This window comes from Periophthalmus magnuspinnatus, chromosome 18 (genome assembly GCF_009829125.3).
Source record: "Periophthalmus magnuspinnatus isolate fPerMag1 chromosome 18, fPerMag1.2.pri, whole genome shotgun sequence".
Taxonomy (NCBI): domain Eukaryota; kingdom Metazoa; phylum Chordata; class Actinopteri; order Gobiiformes; family Gobiidae; genus Periophthalmus; species Periophthalmus magnuspinnatus.
In genome coordinates, this window is record NC_047143.1 from 8601223 (window position 1) to 8620067 (window position 18845).

At 40.1% G+C, this 18845-nt stretch overlaps 1 protein-coding gene across 1 annotated transcript in view; it reads right to left on the minus strand.

Moving 5' to 3' along the window:
• Positions 1 to 18575, minus strand: part of rbpjb (recombination signal binding protein for immunoglobulin kappa J region b) — a 45958-nt gene extending 27383 nt beyond the window's left edge. The window contains exon 1 of the mRNA XM_033983205.2: positions 18345 to 18575. Within this exon, the coding sequence (XP_033839096.1) occupies positions 18345 to 18364 (20 nt within the window). The 5' untranslated portion in view covers positions 18365 to 18575. The remainder of the gene's footprint in view (positions 1 to 18344) is intronic.
• Positions 18576 to 18845: the final 270 nt, after the last annotated feature.

The following is an 18845-nucleotide window of genomic DNA, read 5'->3' on the forward strand; positions in this document are numbered from 1 at the left end:
TTAACGTTTTTTTTAAGGAAATGAGGACCATTTTCTGTCCCTTCACTGGTATCGGTTGATATCAGGTATCGGCAGAAGTCAAAGTATCGATAACAACACTGAAAAAGCTGGACTGGTGCATCCCTACTTTTAACCTCCATCAGGTTGTCAGTCATTGCAGGTCAGGGTCAATGGAGGGAAAAGGAAGCTCCAAGCAAAAGGGATTTTTGCTCCATCCGCCACAACAACTCTCTCTTCCCTGGCTCCTTCCTTTGACTATTTCCTGCTTACTATGGACATAATAGGAGAAATGAGATCAGAAGGTAAACACTATTAGGTCTATTAAGTCATTTGTCAAACTTTAAACTCTGGAATCCAGTTCTTCAGTTAAGGAAGGAGTTTTATGAACCTGGTTCAAAAACAGGTCCTTCGCAATTAGCTTTTTTGGTTTTGTTTATTTTATTTATAAACAAATAAAATGTCCTCCAATATTTATTTCCAAATTCATTTTCAATCATTACCATTAACACAAATAATATTTTTTCCTGAACTCTGCCTTAAATCACATGTTTTACTGACAGGGAACTGGCTTTAAACCCATCAATTAGACCCAAAACCCAAACATATCATCAATGATCACAAATTACTAAATCTTGGTTTCAATACAAATTTTATTAAATGCACAGTTCTATCCAGACTGCCCTCTCACTCACAGTATGGGACAGGTTGTTAGGCACAAAAGACTAGCCAAATCATAGTGCAAATCACTCAAATTACTTATATCACTGTGCATCATAGAATAGCAATTATAAAAAATACTCTAACATGCAGGACTTTTACTACAAGCCGGTGACGTTTACACATTATATTTTGTTTCCTTTCAAAAAGCTAGGTCCATTTGCAGCACCAGAAGATCAGATATAAACTGCATGTTCCTTTTGATTTAATTTCACACCCCTGGGTTGGCAGAAGCACCTCTTTTTGTCAAAAGCCTGACTGGTTTGAGACTGACAGAAGAACGCTCCAAATATAAGCGTGGCGAGTGTGAGTGCAAGTTTCTGACAGGATTTGGAAAAGTTGAAGAATCATGTTTATGCCATGTCAACAGTAAGTCTCACTGTGTGTTTATGGGGTGATGTTTGTACCTTTTTGTAAGAAGATGGCTGGTATCTATCACAGATTTGGATAGTTTTGTTTTTGTTGTTTGTTTTTTACCTCAATGGGAAAATGTATAAAGTGCTGTTATTCCACAAAAAACATACTGAAAGATTAACCTTTAACTCAAATAACCCAATGCAAATAAAGCCACCAGTAATTCCAAAGCAAAATCAATATTCAGTTACGAAACACGCATGAACTCATATTTTGTTAGCTTATAATAAGTCAACACCTATAACAACTTGCAGATACAACTTTTTGACAGAGAGAAACTCCACACCCAGCCTCCCCTCAGGCCTGTAAAAAAAAAAAGAAAACACACAACCACAAGCTCCCCAGTCAGAAGAGCATCGACAAAAATAATAAATGTGCTTGTCAAATCATACAATCCAAGGGGAATTCTCTTCATTTCACATAGGGAATAACATTGACACTATGTTTCCATGTTGATGTGCAGTTTTGTCTCCAATTTTTATCCCTCTGAAAAATCTCATTTAAATGAAAGGCTGCATTATCAAATACATTTGGCATTTACGTATTTGTACAAACATACAGTATTTTAAAACTTTTTGTTTTGTTTTAAAATGCTGAAAAAAAAATGTATTGCACAAATCTATCAGTTGAGAAACACTGTTGTTCCTGAACAGAAGCATGGTTGAAGATGATAATCTCATTCAGACATATTTTTTAATAGTGAAATAAATATCCCTGCATGTGTAGCCTGAAGCCATTATTTTGAACAGACACCAATGTTGTATTTCCTATTCAGAATAACATTACATTTCTTATTAACCACTTTTGTACAAGGATGGAAGGTACTCTGGCATATGAGACAGTGGTGACAGGGTGAGCTGGCAGGATCTATGAATAGAGTAGACCACACACACCTCCCACTGCTGCCTGTTCCATGTTAGTGCAGGGCGATGGGGGGCTGATTGAGAGAGTGTGAACCCGGGCTGCTGTTGAGTAGCCCGGGCGTCTGACTGCTGTGACTGACAGTCCAAACAGCACATGGGGAAAAATTATGCATCAAGGCCCCAAAGGCTTCATGACCCAAATACACACCCAACATGTCCACGACACATCTAACGCAAACGTCAGCAAACCTGCACTCATCACTGTGGTGCTCAGGCAGGTGTCTGAGAATAAAAAGTGCTGTATTTCCTTGACGTTATCATGAAAGTTATAATAAGCAATTCGATGGAAAGAGGTTTAAGAGAGGTTCAAGCACACTGTGTCATCTTGAACCGTTTTTTGCAAATGAGTTGATGCCCAAGAAAAAATATGCACTACCAGACAAGGTATGACAATTCCTGTATCCATAGCTGCCCATAAGTAATTCATTAAGTAAAAAACTGAGAAACGTTTTTTTTCTTTACAAGTATTGAGAATAGAAAAAGACGTATTGATGAGCAGAATACAAAGACTACCAGTCAAAAGTTTGTTCATACCTTCTAATTCATAAAAAATTGTTATGGTACCTTCAAAATTGTATAAGCATATGTGAAATGATATATATATATATATATATATATACACACATACACACATATAAACACACAGACAAACAAAATTTTGATTTATTTTATACATTTATATTTTATATTAAAATCCTCACAGTAGCCACCCTTTGCTTTGTTACCATTGCTGCAAACTCTTGGCCTTCACTCTTGATGGTTTTCACTTATGCCAAAAGTGCACAGCAAAGTTTGGCTATTAAAAAAAGTCAAACGAGTTTTAAGTTATGTTGAGTTTATTTTCAGAGAGGTAAATAACAATGTACAATGTAAATAAATAATGATGGAAATAAAGAACCATAAATGAAAAAGTGGGTCCAAACTTTTGACTGGTAGTATGGGTGCAATTACATTTAGTGCATAACAGCGTGCCATTGCTGATAAGAATAACAACAAAGATAACAACTAAACTGCTGCTGAATTAATGTGAACATGAAAGAGCTCCCGCTCTAATTACTTTATGTATCCACTGCTGTCAATAAACACCTACGGCCAGAGAAGGAACCGCAAATCTACTGAGGCCGATCAATCACACGCCCTGTCTGTAAACATGTTCACAAATCTCATACTCTTACCTGACGTAGCCATGGTGTTTTTGTGCAACCACCAACCATCCAATCAGAGCACTCATCTGGCAGGCAACCTGAGGGAACATCAACCACCACAACCGCCGCACCAACTGTTTACTGGAACAGGCAGACACCACCACACAGGACTTAGTAATTATGTGCACTGCAAGCCTTTTATTAATTCTCTTAAGCGGAACTTCATAAAAAAGGCAAGAGAATTATTGCAGTCATGTTTTATAATATATTACTGAAAAATAAGCAGTTTTTTTTTTCCTCCTAATCTTAAAAAAATCCCCAGAAGGCCAAAACACAACATGCACAGATGCCAGATGCCTTTCATTAATATGCTCAAGGTCAAGGGTTAGGGTTTGACCTCTGAGGTCAATTGGCAAGCAGTGGGAGCAGGAATGGAACAGATGAGTTTTTACACATTTAAACAGAATATTTGTGATAGCATCATGGGCTGCCTGTCTATTGACATTAATTAGAAAAGGATAAATGGCCTAGCAAACAACAGGATGATATGACAAAAATCATTGAAATTATGATTTTTACTCATATTGATCAATTTTCAGTAAGATTTTATTTTGTCTTATTATAAACAAATAAAAAAAATTGCTTCCAATGAACTTGAGAAATGGAGACTCGACCTAGAGTATGTAGCATACTTTACATGTCTTTTTCCTAGTTCACCAGTCCATTTGATTTCCCTCTTGCGCACTTACATGATGCAGCAGTGACTGACGGCACATAGACTTTTGGACACACAGCCCAGGGACAGTGTGTGCCTCAAACGGCACTGTGAAGGATTAGGCCTATAAAAAGGTGTCTGGTTTCCTCGCCTGAGGGCTGATGGCTGATATCACAGCTCATAGAGTGTGGCTGTACACCTCATTATCAACGCTGGTGCTCCCTGGTGCTTCCACTGGCCTAGCATCGCCCAGGGCCACTCCGCTAACATCAAACACATGCACCTAACCTAAATAAAACCAATTGGTTTTGGAAAAGCTTGTTCCAGGGGACAAATTTGTCCAATATATCGAGTATGTTAGAAGAAATTGTCAGTTAATTTCAGTCAACAGACACCTGAATGCCTTAAGGACAATGGAGCAGAGTAATAGCTTCAAGTGTAATAGGATCTTAACCAAGGCATTAAGTCCTGAGGGTCTTGATAATATTTTTATTTGAAATTGCAGGACACCGTGTTCCACAAAAGTGAATCTGGTGTTCCTATTACTCACACCTAGTGGCCGGGGTTTGCAATTTTGGTTTTGTTGTGGTCCCACTTTAAACTCACAAAACTTGAATCATGGATTCAAACTGTTTTTTTGGCTTGACTATTTCTGAACTTTTCAATATCTAAATCAATATCCAAATATTACTAACATCACAACTGTGCATATCCTTGACAAAATAATAATTAAATTCACGGACACAGAGCCCCTTATTAAATTTATGTACTCAAAGGTGCATTACAAAGAAAAGAAAAAAAGATGGTGGAAATAAAAAGTCTCGCCAGGCAACGTGTGTGAGGGGACATGATTCTCACTGAAAGAAATCTGGAAAAGTGTGCCCGCTAGCTGCATTTGTACTGGCAGGCTGTTGAAAAAAAATACCTGCATACTGATGTCACAAGCACAACGCCAAGGGGTTTGCTGGCTTTGGGACACGCTCACTTCCTCGGATGTGCTTGCAATTCTGTGTGTGGCTTCTATTACGCACGACATCTTTCAAAGCACATATTTAATCATTGAGAAAAACTGCAGGTACATTGCCAGCCAAGTGGGCACTAAAGCTTGTATCCTAAATCAACTTTGGACGGGAAGCGTGGCAGAAAGAGGGAATCTCAGACAACATGCACGTTAATAGAAAGTAATGGCGAAAGGTTCTCTCTGGGTCTGATCTAGACTGGCAATTACCACTTTGTACATAACAACCAGCAGTAGAGGACAAATTAATCTATGGCTATAAAACAGCAATATAACAACGCAAGAAGGCACGATATGCTAGTAGTGATTGATAGTGATAGGAACTTTTGTGTTTGACTCTGTTTTGACATTGGTGTGTTTTTGTCGCATTTCTTCTGATTCACCTCCAGATTTACAGGGCTCTCCCTCTCCCCCTCTTGGCTTGGAACCAAAGTGTGTCCCCCCAGGTCCCATTAAATCACAGCAATCCAAGACAAAGTGACGTAATTCTGTGCAACAGCCTCAGGTCAAAAGGGAGAAGCAACAGGGAAATTGGGATAAAATGTGACTTCTAAGAAAAATACAGAAAAAAGATGAAAACTAAAAGAACGGTTGTGTTTTAGTTTTTGATTCATCATTAAAAATCTAAAATCATCAAAAATGTATTTGCTCTGACACTGATTCATTGGATATTTTGCAGAGCAAGTATCTTTATTTAGACCGCAGACTGTATATATAAATGGACGTCGCTAAGCTGCCAGCCGCCGTGTTCCAAAAAGGAAGTGAGCATGGTCGTGCTTCCGGCTACATCAACTCTGGCTGCAATTCACTTTCTATTGAAAACTGTCCCCCTTCTCTCTGTAACTGCTATACTCTATATTTCAATCCTATGCTATATTTCAATCCTAACATGTTTACATTAACCCAGTCTAGATGATACTGGTATTTTTATTTTACTATTTTGTCAGTAAATTGAGAGATGAACAAACCTGCATTACCTTCAACAACCTTGCTCCAGATTGGCTCTTTGGTTACTACGTTACTTGTGGTGGTTATCCCAAATATGGAACACAGCTCCAAATTCTCCCCTATAAGTGTTAGCCTTGATGAGCTTCATTTGACATGTCACTCTCCCTTAGTTCACTTCTCTATACAGTCTATGATTTAGACGTACAGGATGATGTGTGAAGAGAACCGTATTTGTTCCCCAAACATTGTTGTGTGCAATACAGTAGAAGTACTATTAACAACTTGAAAAGCATTTTATTTGGCTGCTGCATGTAGAGACCCGGCCCCAGATGAAGCGCAAGAAAATGGATGGATGAATGTACAGATCAACTAAAGTGTTTGGTTTTTTGTTTTGTTTTAAATGGCCAATTTCAATACCTGAATACCTAATAAAAAGATGGCTGATAAGTTCTGCCAATATTTTAGGCTATGTAGAGCTGCTTTTGATAATTTCCTCAAAATGATCTTATTTAAATGTACTACAAACCAGTCATGTTTTACCACAAATCTATAAGAGAACATTGTAGTTACATTTTGTGTCCAGTCCTCTTCATACTAAAGTGTTCAAATAAAGCTTTGGGTGTATTATTTTGGCCAGGTGATTGTTGCCAATCACAGGCAAAAAGGGACTTATACTTGCAGTTATATTTTTACAGGGCAATGGGCATCTTAAATCTACCTATGTGAACTATCACCATTTCAACGATGAGGAGAAACAGTTAGAAAAGACTCAAACAAGTTGGCTCTCTGTTGATGAGCTGTCCAACCCTGGAGGCTGACAGAGGGGCAGATACCAGACCTCTGCCATCTGTAGTCAATGTCCCGCTGGGGGCAGAATCAAGGGCAGGGTGTGTGTGTGTGTGTGGCAGTGTGTGTGGGTGTGTGTGTGTGTGTGTGTGTGGGTGTGGGGGTGCGTGTGTGTGTGTACTCGGCTGGGTGGATCACATCAGTGTGCAAAGTGGCTACTACACACACACACACACACACACACACACACACACACTCAAAAACACCCGCTCCATCTGTCTTTGACATGGGAGAGCTTAATGACAGAGGCAGAAAAGCCAAAGAAAAGGCATCCATGTCGGGTCTCCCTCCCTTCCCTTCTTGACCGCATAAACATCATTGCTCCATATGGACGACCTCCTTAAAAACTACTTCTTGGCCTGGCACACAATCAATACAGACATCTATACTCTGGCACAAGCAACCCACTCTATCCTCCACTGCACTAGTATATATTATATGTCTCAAATGTAGTGAATAATGAAATTTCCAGTGCATAGTTTGGAGCCGATCCGGGCATACAGACACGCTCCCTTGATGCTTGTTCTATCTTTAATGAAGTCTCCTTTGTGAATCCTGTTTTCTCCACACTGCCTGCCACCTGGCTCCATTCAAGCCTCAGATAACACTGGTCCAACAGGGAGAGGCGGCACACACAACACTTTGAACATGCATTAGAGTCTACGCCACACAAGAGGAGTGGGACCTTTGAATTAACTGACATAAGAGGTCTCATTTTATGCAAATGTATTAGAAAGTGTTTGAGTCTAGACCTTGGTAAATTTGCTCCACAAAGCAAAAAGTTGTAAAAACACTAAAGTAAAGGTAACCTACATTTGTGAACACAAAACTACAACAACCCTAGAGGTTAAAAACAAAACAGGTCTTTAAGCTCAGAGACTAAAACCCACAACCACAGTATAGTGACAGTAAGCTAAGAAAGGTCATATTTCAATTTGCGGTAATGACGCATCATATGCCAGCTGGAGTTGAACAATACTCTGCATTTGACTCTTCAGTCATAGATCGGCAGTACATTCAAACAATGAGCTTAATTAAGTCTATAACCAAATTTAACACATTTGCATTTTTTTATTTATGTAAAAACTGGAACTAAATCAAAATTTCCTACAAGCCTAGTTTCAAAATGAATACATGTCTTTCAACACCTCAGAAAAAGTGGTAAAAATTTGCTAAGACAGTGACTAACCAAACGTTGCCAAAACAAGCAACTGGTTGATATGTGGGTGCAACTTCTGCTTAAATCTGCTCTCTGCCCATGAACAACTCAGGCACCAAACCAACTTATTTTAGGTTCCATTTCTAAATTAGATAAACTCCATTGCAGGCATCATCCAGAATGGATTTTAATGTAGGAGAAGTGTGTTTAATTGGGTCAACCATTCACTACAATTGTATTTTGTTTTGAATGAGAGCAAGGGTTGAAAAAAATACCTGGCAGTGAAGCTCTTGAATCCTGAACAGCTCACACTGATTGCAAATCTCACATTAGCTATGCAGAGAGATGAAAGTGAGCGATGGAAGGAAGACATGGGGTCGCTGTTTTAAATAAACACAGCCACGGGAGACATGAGATACACCGAGACCAGAGCGACCCCCCTCCCCCCCGAATTAGACGTTGGTGATCAAACAGGAAGTCTTCTGGTGAAGTGACAAGTTGACTGCAGAGCGGCTTGGGATTGAGGGTAAAGATGTCATGCGCCGGGGGAGAGTGTCAGGAGAGAGAGCGCTGTGAACCCTGAATGACCCATGCTTTTCGGTACCCCCCCACCAAATCTTAACACTGTCGGGCTGATGAGTCACTGCTGGAACCAGAGTAGGGACCTGAGGGTGGGGGGGACAGTGTGTGTGGGTGTGTGTGTGTGTGTGTGGATATGTTTACTCTGCAAATCGCCTTGAGCTAAAACTCAGGTAGCATTTTGGGACAGATATACAGCAGTGACACCCACAACAGAAGGTGATGTATGTAAAGCTCCTGTAGCTGTAGGGCAGAGGGCAATGCATCCCATTTATGCTAGTATGAGTCAGTCACAAAAAGTCATGTGTTGATAGCTGACCCTATTAAGAATGTCACAATTAAAATAGGGCTTAAAAGGGCTCATATTTCTCTATTTTCTGATACATGTTATAATGTTTCCTCTTCAAAAAACATACTGGGAGCTGTGTTTTGTTTCATTCATACACGCTTAACACACAAACTCTGCATATTTAGGCTGTGTTCTTCTCTCAAACAGAATGGGGATGCCATGTGGTAATACAAGAACTGCTCCACCGTGTTTTTAAACTCTATACAACTTCACTAGAATCACTTGAATGATTTCAGCCCTGGAATCGCCCATCTATACTGAACTGAAGCTAAAAGGTAGCTGTTAACTAAATTACTGCTTTGTGACATCACAAGGTGGAACAGAGTATTTTGAGCTTTGGAGATGTAGACAGACTTCACACAGGTTTGAGTAATCTTGCATTATTAGACAAAACACAACTCCAGGTATGTTTATGACGAGGTAACAACATTCTAATGGCTTAATTCTCATGAGTTAATTTTGCATGATATGGGACTTTAAATCTGACATTATGTGTAAAATGCATGTTACCTCAAAAGTTGCATTTTTGAGAAATACTGTTGTCCTGCATTCAAGGCTGGAGTATTCAGAAATTCTGTTTTCACCTACCCCTATCGCTGCCCTCAGCTCTACCATTACTTGGGATCCTTCCAACAATTCCAACTCCAAGTTGCACCAGTAAGATTGACATATACTCAAAAAGTATATGTCTTCTTTAATCTACAGTTTGAAGATATGCTACATACACAAAAAGACTATACAAAAGACTGGTAGCATTTAGTTTTGAAGAAATGTGAACTGCGTACTAGTCTAATCAGAGACATGGCTAGTGTTAGTAAACCACAGAAACTCTGAAGTTCACACATCGTCCTGTTCAGTTGTGTTAAATTAGCATGCTGCCTTCAAAAACGTGAAAAACAAGGGAAAAGATTAGTCATCACTCTTAGGAGGCTGTGGTTTACAATTCCAAAAACCATGACAATAGTTGCGGTAGATGAAACAAAAGCTATGTATTTTTGTAAACTGTGTAAGGTCCCATTTTCACTACATTACATTTGAATGTCTGTGCTAAACAGAAGCTTGCCATCACCAGTCCATTTCCTTAAAGGTGGTCTCGCACTGAACTATCCCACCTTGTTGCGGCCTTCTTCTTAAATTTCACTCCCATTCATCTTCAGCAGACACTTATCCCCCTCAACACAGCAGTGGTGCCACCGTATTTTTACCTTGATTACCAAAACGTACCCGCAACTGTCAGCAACCTTCTGCACAGCCTTTGACAACTTCAGTACAGTGGGTGATTTATTACAAAGCCTTGCATAAGCCTTATACAGCTCCAACAGGGCTTGTGGTTAGCGGTCTATTCATATAGATACATTAATGCGGGTCAAGTTGTGTGCCAGGTAAACTAGTGTATGTTAGGAAGATAAAAGTGTATCCAGAGACAACAAAAGCCTGATAGTGGAGTCCCAAGTTAACCCTTACCTGGTGCCAAAAGAGGGAGCCTTTTATGTTTGGTAAGTCAATACTGAAAGTCTATGTTACACACATAGTTCAAGGTCTGAGCTGCACTTTGGTTAAAGCATCATACAACAACATCATCAACTAGAGATAGTCCAATATATCTGCTTTAAATTTCCAGAACTGATATTTTGTTTGGGCTGACCAACAGCTTAAAGTAAAGACATTAAGCTTTATTTTAACACTTTGGAGAGGGCACTGCCACATTATGGGTTAGTAGTGCAGCAGGATTGTGGAATTCTAGAAATAATTTCTATTGATATGGTTTCCTTATTTTAACTGTATTACAGTGCACTGTACATAGTAAAAGATTTTTAGTCAATTGAAGTTATATATTTTGGGGAAAATGATCAAAATTTGTCATATATTGGGACAAAAATTTCAGCAGAGCTTATCGGTCGCACTCAATTCTAAAATATTGTTATCAGTCACTGGCCATGGAAAAACCTTTATTGGTCAATTTCTAATACAAACTACTACTGACTGACAGCATTTTACAGTGTTGCATCAGACAATAAAAAAACATGTTCATCGAACTAAAAGGTGAGCAAATTATAAATCTCTTTTTAATAATGCACTATGCAATTGGATATTGTTGAATTTAAGTAGGTCATATACAACTTTAAAAGAACAAACTCTTGGCCACAATTTAGAAAGCTATTAAAGCAAAGAATTAAATCTTGTTTACCTCATATTGTTGTGTCTGTTTTTAACAGGTCTCTGTTTAATTAGAGAATCTTGAATTATGATTCAGTCTGTACCAACAATTCATGAGTCCAGTCATGGAGATCAGACTTCAACTAAAAGGCTAGACTACATCTTATGGAGTATGATGGAAAATGGTTGGCCAGACCTTACGTCCAGGAACAGACTGTTTTAATACATGAATGGGTAATTCATTTCATAAACCACACACTGTATATCATGTGTAACTTAATAAAATTATTTGCACAGAAGCTAGGTGTATATGACCTTCCAAATCCACTGTATGGTATTGGATCATTAATATTTTATGGCCATAGTCTGAGAGAGCCAACACAGTCAAAAGCGTGTTTAAAAGTGGCGATTTTACTTCTGGCAATAAGAGTTGTGCAACACCGATAAAACTGAAAAAGGTGTTTGACTCAAAGAGATAAAATCCCATAAATTCGACCAATGAATTCATTCTATGTGTGTTTCTTGTAAAATCTTTGGGCATGTGTCAGCTCCCAACTAACCTCACTTTCAGACAGCCCTCAAAGCCACCAAAAGGCCTTGGTGTGCTGCAAGCAAAGAGAAAATAGAATTCCTGGCAGAAAGGGAAAGAGAGAAGCATGACCTTTAGCCCACATGCTGCGAGACGATCCTTAGCAAACCCCAACGAAACAGGGACTGCCACGCACTTAGCACAGACTGTGTCAGCAAAAGGCTTGTCTGGTTTCACTGTTTCTGATCTGAAGAGGAAGGGGGCTGAAGTTCTATACACTTGTTCTTTTTTTCAGAAATGATGCAACTTCAGCAACAGCCAAAATAAAATTGCTTGAATCTAGGTTGTGGTCTGACATGTCCGTATAATGATGAACGGCTAGACTGGTCACTTTTGCAAAGAAAACAAATGGATTTTCTCGGTGAGCTCATGTCAAACCTCACGTACATTCTTTGGCGGCGCTTCCAAAACAATGGCACTGGAAGAGAACATTGAACTGTAGCCACAAGAGCGAAATGATCAACCACAACAAGTAAAAAGCTTCTCTTTGGAGTGAAAAGAGAGCGAGCACATTGTTTCCTTAACCACAATCAATTCAACTGTTCCATAAAATGACACACATGCCTATTACTTCATTGTGATTCCAAGTGAAGGCCACATTTGCCTGACGTCAAAAGCCACAGGATTGCCACTAGGCGGATTCTTCGACAGAGCCCAGAGCAGCCTTAGTCAAACAAGCAGACAATGCAGAGGAGCTTGGAGATAAGAATCCTTCCTGGTTTTTCGACCTTGTCTGTGTGTCCATCTCTTAATCCCTGTGAGCTAATTGGCAGTCTGTGACTAGTCTCGTTGCCCCTTTCCCAACCCTTCCCTATGGTCCTTACCTCTGTGGACATCAGTCCTCTTGCCTGGGCAAATAGACAGTGGTCCTCCCCAAAGACAAAGTTGTGTTGAGTGAAATTGAGCAAATAGGAGCTATCTCTTTGTGCATCTGTAGGGTCTGGCACGCACCAATTTATAAAGCATGGCTAGTAATTTATAAGGAAAAAGTGGAAAATCAAGTACTGTTTTATTTTGACGGATAGCTTTCTTTACTTTGTACTTTCCAATAATTTTGTTTGCTGTAAAATGTCATGTGAATACAGCACATGTCAATTTTTTAAGTGCAAATTATTTTTTTTAAAATAAATAAAGATGCACCAGAGTTTAGGACTAACATGTACAGGTTTTTGCTTTGTAATTGAGTACATTTTGGTCAAATAAACAAATGAAGTTAACAAAATTAAGAGGTAGATGAAAAAAACAAAGTAGAATGCAGACAGCTTTATTTAACTTGCATGCATGACTTCACAGTTGCAAAAAGCAGAGTTATGTTTTAGTGTTGAGAGTGTGTATTCAGTTTTATGGCAGTACTTAAAATCCCAAGGCAATGTGAGGGCTCTTCCAGGAAGCTTTACTACAGTCTGCCTTATTGCCTGCCACTCCCTGCTTATCTATTACAGCAATAGTGGCGGTTGCTTACAGTGGTGGGAGGCTGCTGCGGTGGTTGTGTCGTTAGGGGCTTTCCCAACAGGGGAGATCCTGTGTACATTAGCCACCTTCCTCCATTGGACAAGCTGGCCTGATGCTATGCTGGTAGAGCAGATGAGTGTTCTGACAGCAGCTAGGGGTTTCAACAATAGATCAGGGCTTGCACGAGCACTGCCGAGAATAATAAGGCAATTATCTGGGCCAGCAGAATAGGAAAACAACACTTTCCTCTCTGTAAGCCAGCCCCTCTGGTGGATTCTTCTCAAAGCTTAGGCAGCACATTCTGCACTTGTATCACTGAGATTATTAACCACAATACCACTGAGAATTAACAACAGCAAAATATACATGTATATTAGTTATATAATTAAAACAAAAAAGTTAAGCTAAGGATGGAGGGATTTATGATGTGCCTTTAGAAATAAAATGCAAAACTATGTAATAGATACACATAATATTCTGAATGACATGCAATTTTTGGTTTGGTTAAGGCCTTATTCAGTCCAAGGGTAATTGCTTCCTCTAATGGCAAAGAATCTACTAAATAATATAACAATTACTTCCTGTGTCTACTGGCAACATTTTCAAATTCAGTATAAAGCCGTTTTTTGTCAGCTCATTGACAGACTAATAAACCATAAAATACAAATCATATAGCTATTGTACTTTCCATGAGTTAAGAAGTAGCAAGCCTCTGTGAAGTTGAATGAAAGTGAATGGGACGGGAAAAGGCTTTTCTGAATGAAACATTCTGAATGCAGAGGGACAGTGGGGGTAAAAATTGCTGACATAGTACAAGCCACAATTCCTTGGGATATTGTTCCAAGCAGCACAAGGTTGTTCCAAAAGAAGTGTAAGGGAATAACTTTCTTCCAGCACTTTGTCATGTAGAGCTTGTGTTAACGCTTTGTCCACTCTCCTGTCTAACACCGCGCCAACAACAACACTAAGAAGGTTTGGACTTCTATCAAACATGACGCCAGGCTTGTTTTCAAAACCACATTGGCCTTAAATTTGCATTAAAATGCTCTGTGCTGTGCACTACATGGAACAGTAGTGTCTATTGAGGTATTAAACCAACTATGGGCTGGCCTAATGTGCACCAAGTAAATAATAGGTAACATAACAGCTATTGAATCAGAAATCCAATCCAAGACAGAGCTAGATTGAACAAAGTAATTTTTAATTTTAAAGCATATTCTAAACTACTTAGCCAACACCAAAACGTGGGTCACACAGTGATTAAAAGTATGCTTTCACAGTTCTACTTGGATGCTGTTTAAACTGTCAACAAGGTTATAGTAGGATTTAGCAAACATGGGTTGCAAAAATTATGCTTTACGTTTGGCTCCATAGTACAGATTTGTGTGGAAATATTTGTTCAAGTACTCATTCACAAAAACATCCATGTCAAATTGGCCCAAATCTCCCACTTTCTCCAGTCTTGCATGAGAGGAATGAAAAAGCAAAAGTACATCCTGCTATGGTGTATCTGGTTTTCACAACGTGGCTGAGCACCAAGACAAAAAGGACACTGGTTTGGAGTGGGTCCAACTTTGACTTAAACCAAAGAAAAATGCTGCTTCTCTGCCCTGAGGAGTCTCGTGCGGTCGCTCCCTTGAGACGGACAGACACAAGCAGGCAACTCGTCACAGCAGAACAAGTTGAATCTGAAACTGTAAGCTTCAGGGGACAGTTCAATCATGTGGAGTAATGGATATATGTGCAGACTTCCAACAAAGGGCTACTGTACACAGGAGATTCAGAGCCCCTCAAGATGTCTGGCACAAGCGCGTTTGAGCTGGTACTATACTTCACCTCTGGCATGATGCCGGCACACTTTGAAGGTTTTCACAGCTCTGAGTGGACTCACGGCAGTTCTGGAGGTGACCAATCATGTAGCGCAGATCTTCCCTTTAGTTTATCCGACAGAACAATTTAATCCCATTCATGACACACTAAACATTCCAAAATATGACACAAGTTCAACAGATCAATACATAGTCAGGTGAAAGTTAACTCTTATCTAATCTTGTGTGTAATCTTATCTAGTCTTTGCAGTTTTAGAATGGTTAATTTTGTTTTAAAGGTGCACTATGTAAATTCTGTGTTGTGGGTCCGTCACCTCCACGTATTCATGGAAACATTAATGTTTTGCTTGGAATGTTTCACTGTATGACATTAAACTGGTATATATTTAATTTCATTTTTTTTCATAGCCAAAAATATATTTAAAAGTATGCATTCTTACTGTCATTTCTACACAGTTCTGCCTGGTAACTTGGCTTGGTGGCTGTCACATGCTCATCTCCAAGGTAATAGATAAATTTAATGCTCTACTGTAGAGAACAGTAATAAGAAGTAGTAGTAATAACAAAGCAATAACATTTTCATGAAGGCAAGCAGGTGGGTGATCACACAAAAGAAAAGTTAAGATAGTGCAACAGAGTTACTTTCTCCCATTTTAATGTTACAAAATGTTCCGCTTCAATCTTGTAAAAGAATCTTGACTCATTTATTTCAAAGGAAAAAAATGACTTTTTAATAAGAATATTCCCCATATGTGTGATGGAGACGGCAATTATTAATGTATAAGTCTGCTTAAACCTTTGAGTTATCTTTTAGTTTGCCTCTGAGGGACTCTTTTAACTCTAGCCCACCATAAAGGTCAGTGCTTCGACATCTGCTGCTCCCTCTGAACCCGTCTTTTCGTAAAGGCGACTCGGGGAAGAGGAGAGGACCCTAGGGAGGACATGCATGCACGCGCACACTTATCCACCTTCCACTCACCATTCACCTCTGTATCAGTGGCGGCTCAAACCACGCGTGCACTCCCCTCAAAGGATACAACATGCATTTGTGGCACAGAGAAAGGCTCGGCGGTATCATTACACCAGAGTGGAGATGCCCGGGTTTTGGCTCAAAGACAACATTGAGGTGGGGGGAGACCACGGTTCGTGGTGGTGGTAGGATGACCAGGCCAGAGCTAAATGGAATCCCGCCCCCAGAGGGAACACTGAAGGCAGAGAGTGGTGTTGAAATAAGTGATTCATGCTTTTATCATCCCAGGTGAACAGAGGTGCTCTTTCAGCTATTACACTACAGGTTTCTGGCAGCGGCAGGTATGAAAGCAACACTGTCTTCTCCCCAACCATTTTGTTTTATTTTGCCTTCAACAACAACACAGTAAAAGAGGCCCTGAAATTAAAATGTAGCATGGGGAAGGCTGAGATTTGTGGGATGTCAGCCATGCACACATTGGAATAACCCATGCTTTGATTTCTGAAGTACTCCAAGTACATTATAGGCCATGTATCGCTTACAACAAACAGGCAATGATTGTAAAGAAAACAGCAGATAATACATTCTTTATAAAGTACAGGAACATTGTGAAAACACAGGTAATTTACCAGAACTCCATAAAACTGTAATAAAATAATTACCTTATTGAATATTGCATCAAAAAACAAGTGTTTAAGGCGGCACTGAAAGTACAGATAAGATACTTAAGTGTCCAAATTATGAATTAGGGCAAAACCTGTCAGAGTAAACAAAAACTGGAATTTGGAATTGGTCTGGTAATAAGATTATACAGATTATATCAAAAACAGACCATCACTGTAGCTTTCTTTAGTATGATGCAATAGCAACAAAATATATTTGGGTATGTTATTTAATCAAACAACAAGACCTAAAAATATGACCAAAACAGTTAACAAATATTTTGTTCCAAGCTAAAGCTAACTTTGATTCCTGCACAAAGTGATCTAATCAAAGGCACTTTGTATGACCATTTATCCAATCATAATCCCATTAGCAGTAATGTTTGCAGCCCCTCCCTATGCAAAGCCAAAAGCATTCAAAGCAGTGGTCAGCTTGCGATGCCTTTGGCCGTTACAGTGAATGACCTACCCTCGGCTAATAAAGACCTCCTTATGGCACATAATTTTCTGTTAAACCTCAAGAGCCCAAGCCAACACACAAGCACCAAACTCACTCACACAAACAGCCAAACACACATGAATCTGCAGATATCATCTGGACAGGTGGCCAGCCACCCAGACCTGACCCGGCTGCCCTCTGCCTCCCCCTCAACTGAAATCAGTTCAGGTCTGCTGGAAAGCCCCAAATGAACATGCAAACATCCCCTCCCCAAACAACGCACAAACCTCCTGCAAACGTCTGTTACGCACAGAGCTGTCTGCTAGGATTGTAGCATAGTGAAACTCTGTCCAACCTATAGCCTATGCCTAGAATATCAAGTGAGGACTAATATTCAGGAGAAATGTGATAAATCAAAATAAGAATCAAAACAAACGTAATAACGTAGTAAATCCATCTCCTATCATAGAAGGTGCAGCTTAAACGAATGAATGAACAACAGATAGCCCCAGAACAGACATTTCAAGGGAGCAGACTCGAGGCTTTATTTTTTTAGAACAAATAAAGTCCGACAGTTCATCACTGGGTCAGGATGACTGGAAGGTTTTGATATATTTGCATAGCTGATACAGCAGCGTCGCAAAGCATTTATCACTATTCTGTCCTTAGATGCACTCAACATCTTCTTAAGGATTTCTACTGCTTTTGAGCGGTATTTAACAGTGCCAATCAGTCACACAGTCCGACGATACAGGCACTTAGGAAGGACTTGATAATACACTAATACAGTGCTCCAATTCAACACTCCAAGAATCTCGGCGAGCACGTTGTGCGCATAGGGAAGTGCTTCGTGGTGTCAATATTTCATTAACAGTGGTAAAAGAACGCCGTGCCCATAAAGCTACGGCGTGTTTCTATCCCATCTCGCTAGCTGGGCTCCATTATCGGACAGCTAGCGGTGTTTAGTCACAGTAGTAAACGTGCAGGCTATGCGCAGAGCACGTTTCGAAAACAAATGCAGGACTCCGTACAAAAGGGGCGCTGCTTGTGCTAGAGCAGAGGAAAATGTACAGACTGAGAAACCCGCTCTGGGAACATGCTTCAAGTGTTGGAGTGTGTAGCACGCTGATCACGCTGCTAGCTACAGCTCGCTGTTGTCTCGGAAAAGACCACCGAGGGTGAAGTATCGCTTAGCTGGGCTAGCTCACAAAACACTGCAGCAAGTCAGCTCGGGCAAGAAACTGGGCAAAGGAAAACACTCACACGCGATCACACTGGAACAAAGAAACCACTTATAGCTGCTCAAGTGAGGAGTGCACGTGAAAAACATACCCAGGTACAACTTAGTCAATAAAACAACGACATTTTTATAACAACAAGTTCTAATTATTTAAACTCCGATCCCCAGCTCCAACCCCGAATCTCAGACTCACCCTGTCACAACAGGCGCCATCTTCCACAAACTCTCACCAAAACTCCAATACTCGCGATATCCTTTCTCTCCCACAGTCCAACAATCCGCCGAGACAACACAAGCAGACTGAGGTGCAGGGACGAGGAGACGGAGAGAAAGGGGTGGGTGAGGAAGATGAGAAAAGGGGAGGCGGCGGGCGGCAGTAGCGACACGGAGAGAGAGTGAGCGAAAAGGGCAGACGCCACAACAACAGGCGTGGGAAACTTCCGAGATCACGCGAGACCTGGAAAACTCTCATAATAGGCAAGCACTGGGGGGAGCATCCCGTATCGCGAGAGTATGTTATAGTGGAGTAGTTGTTTATCTTGTGGGGCTGAAATACTATTCCCACGTGTTTACCGGGTAATAAATTAGTCCACCAATTCGTTTAAAAATAAGCACACACGGGTTTCGTTTTCCCAGGCTTATAGTAGGCTATATGTCTGGTAGGTCTTAGGTCTATGTAATTGTGGAGGTCAGA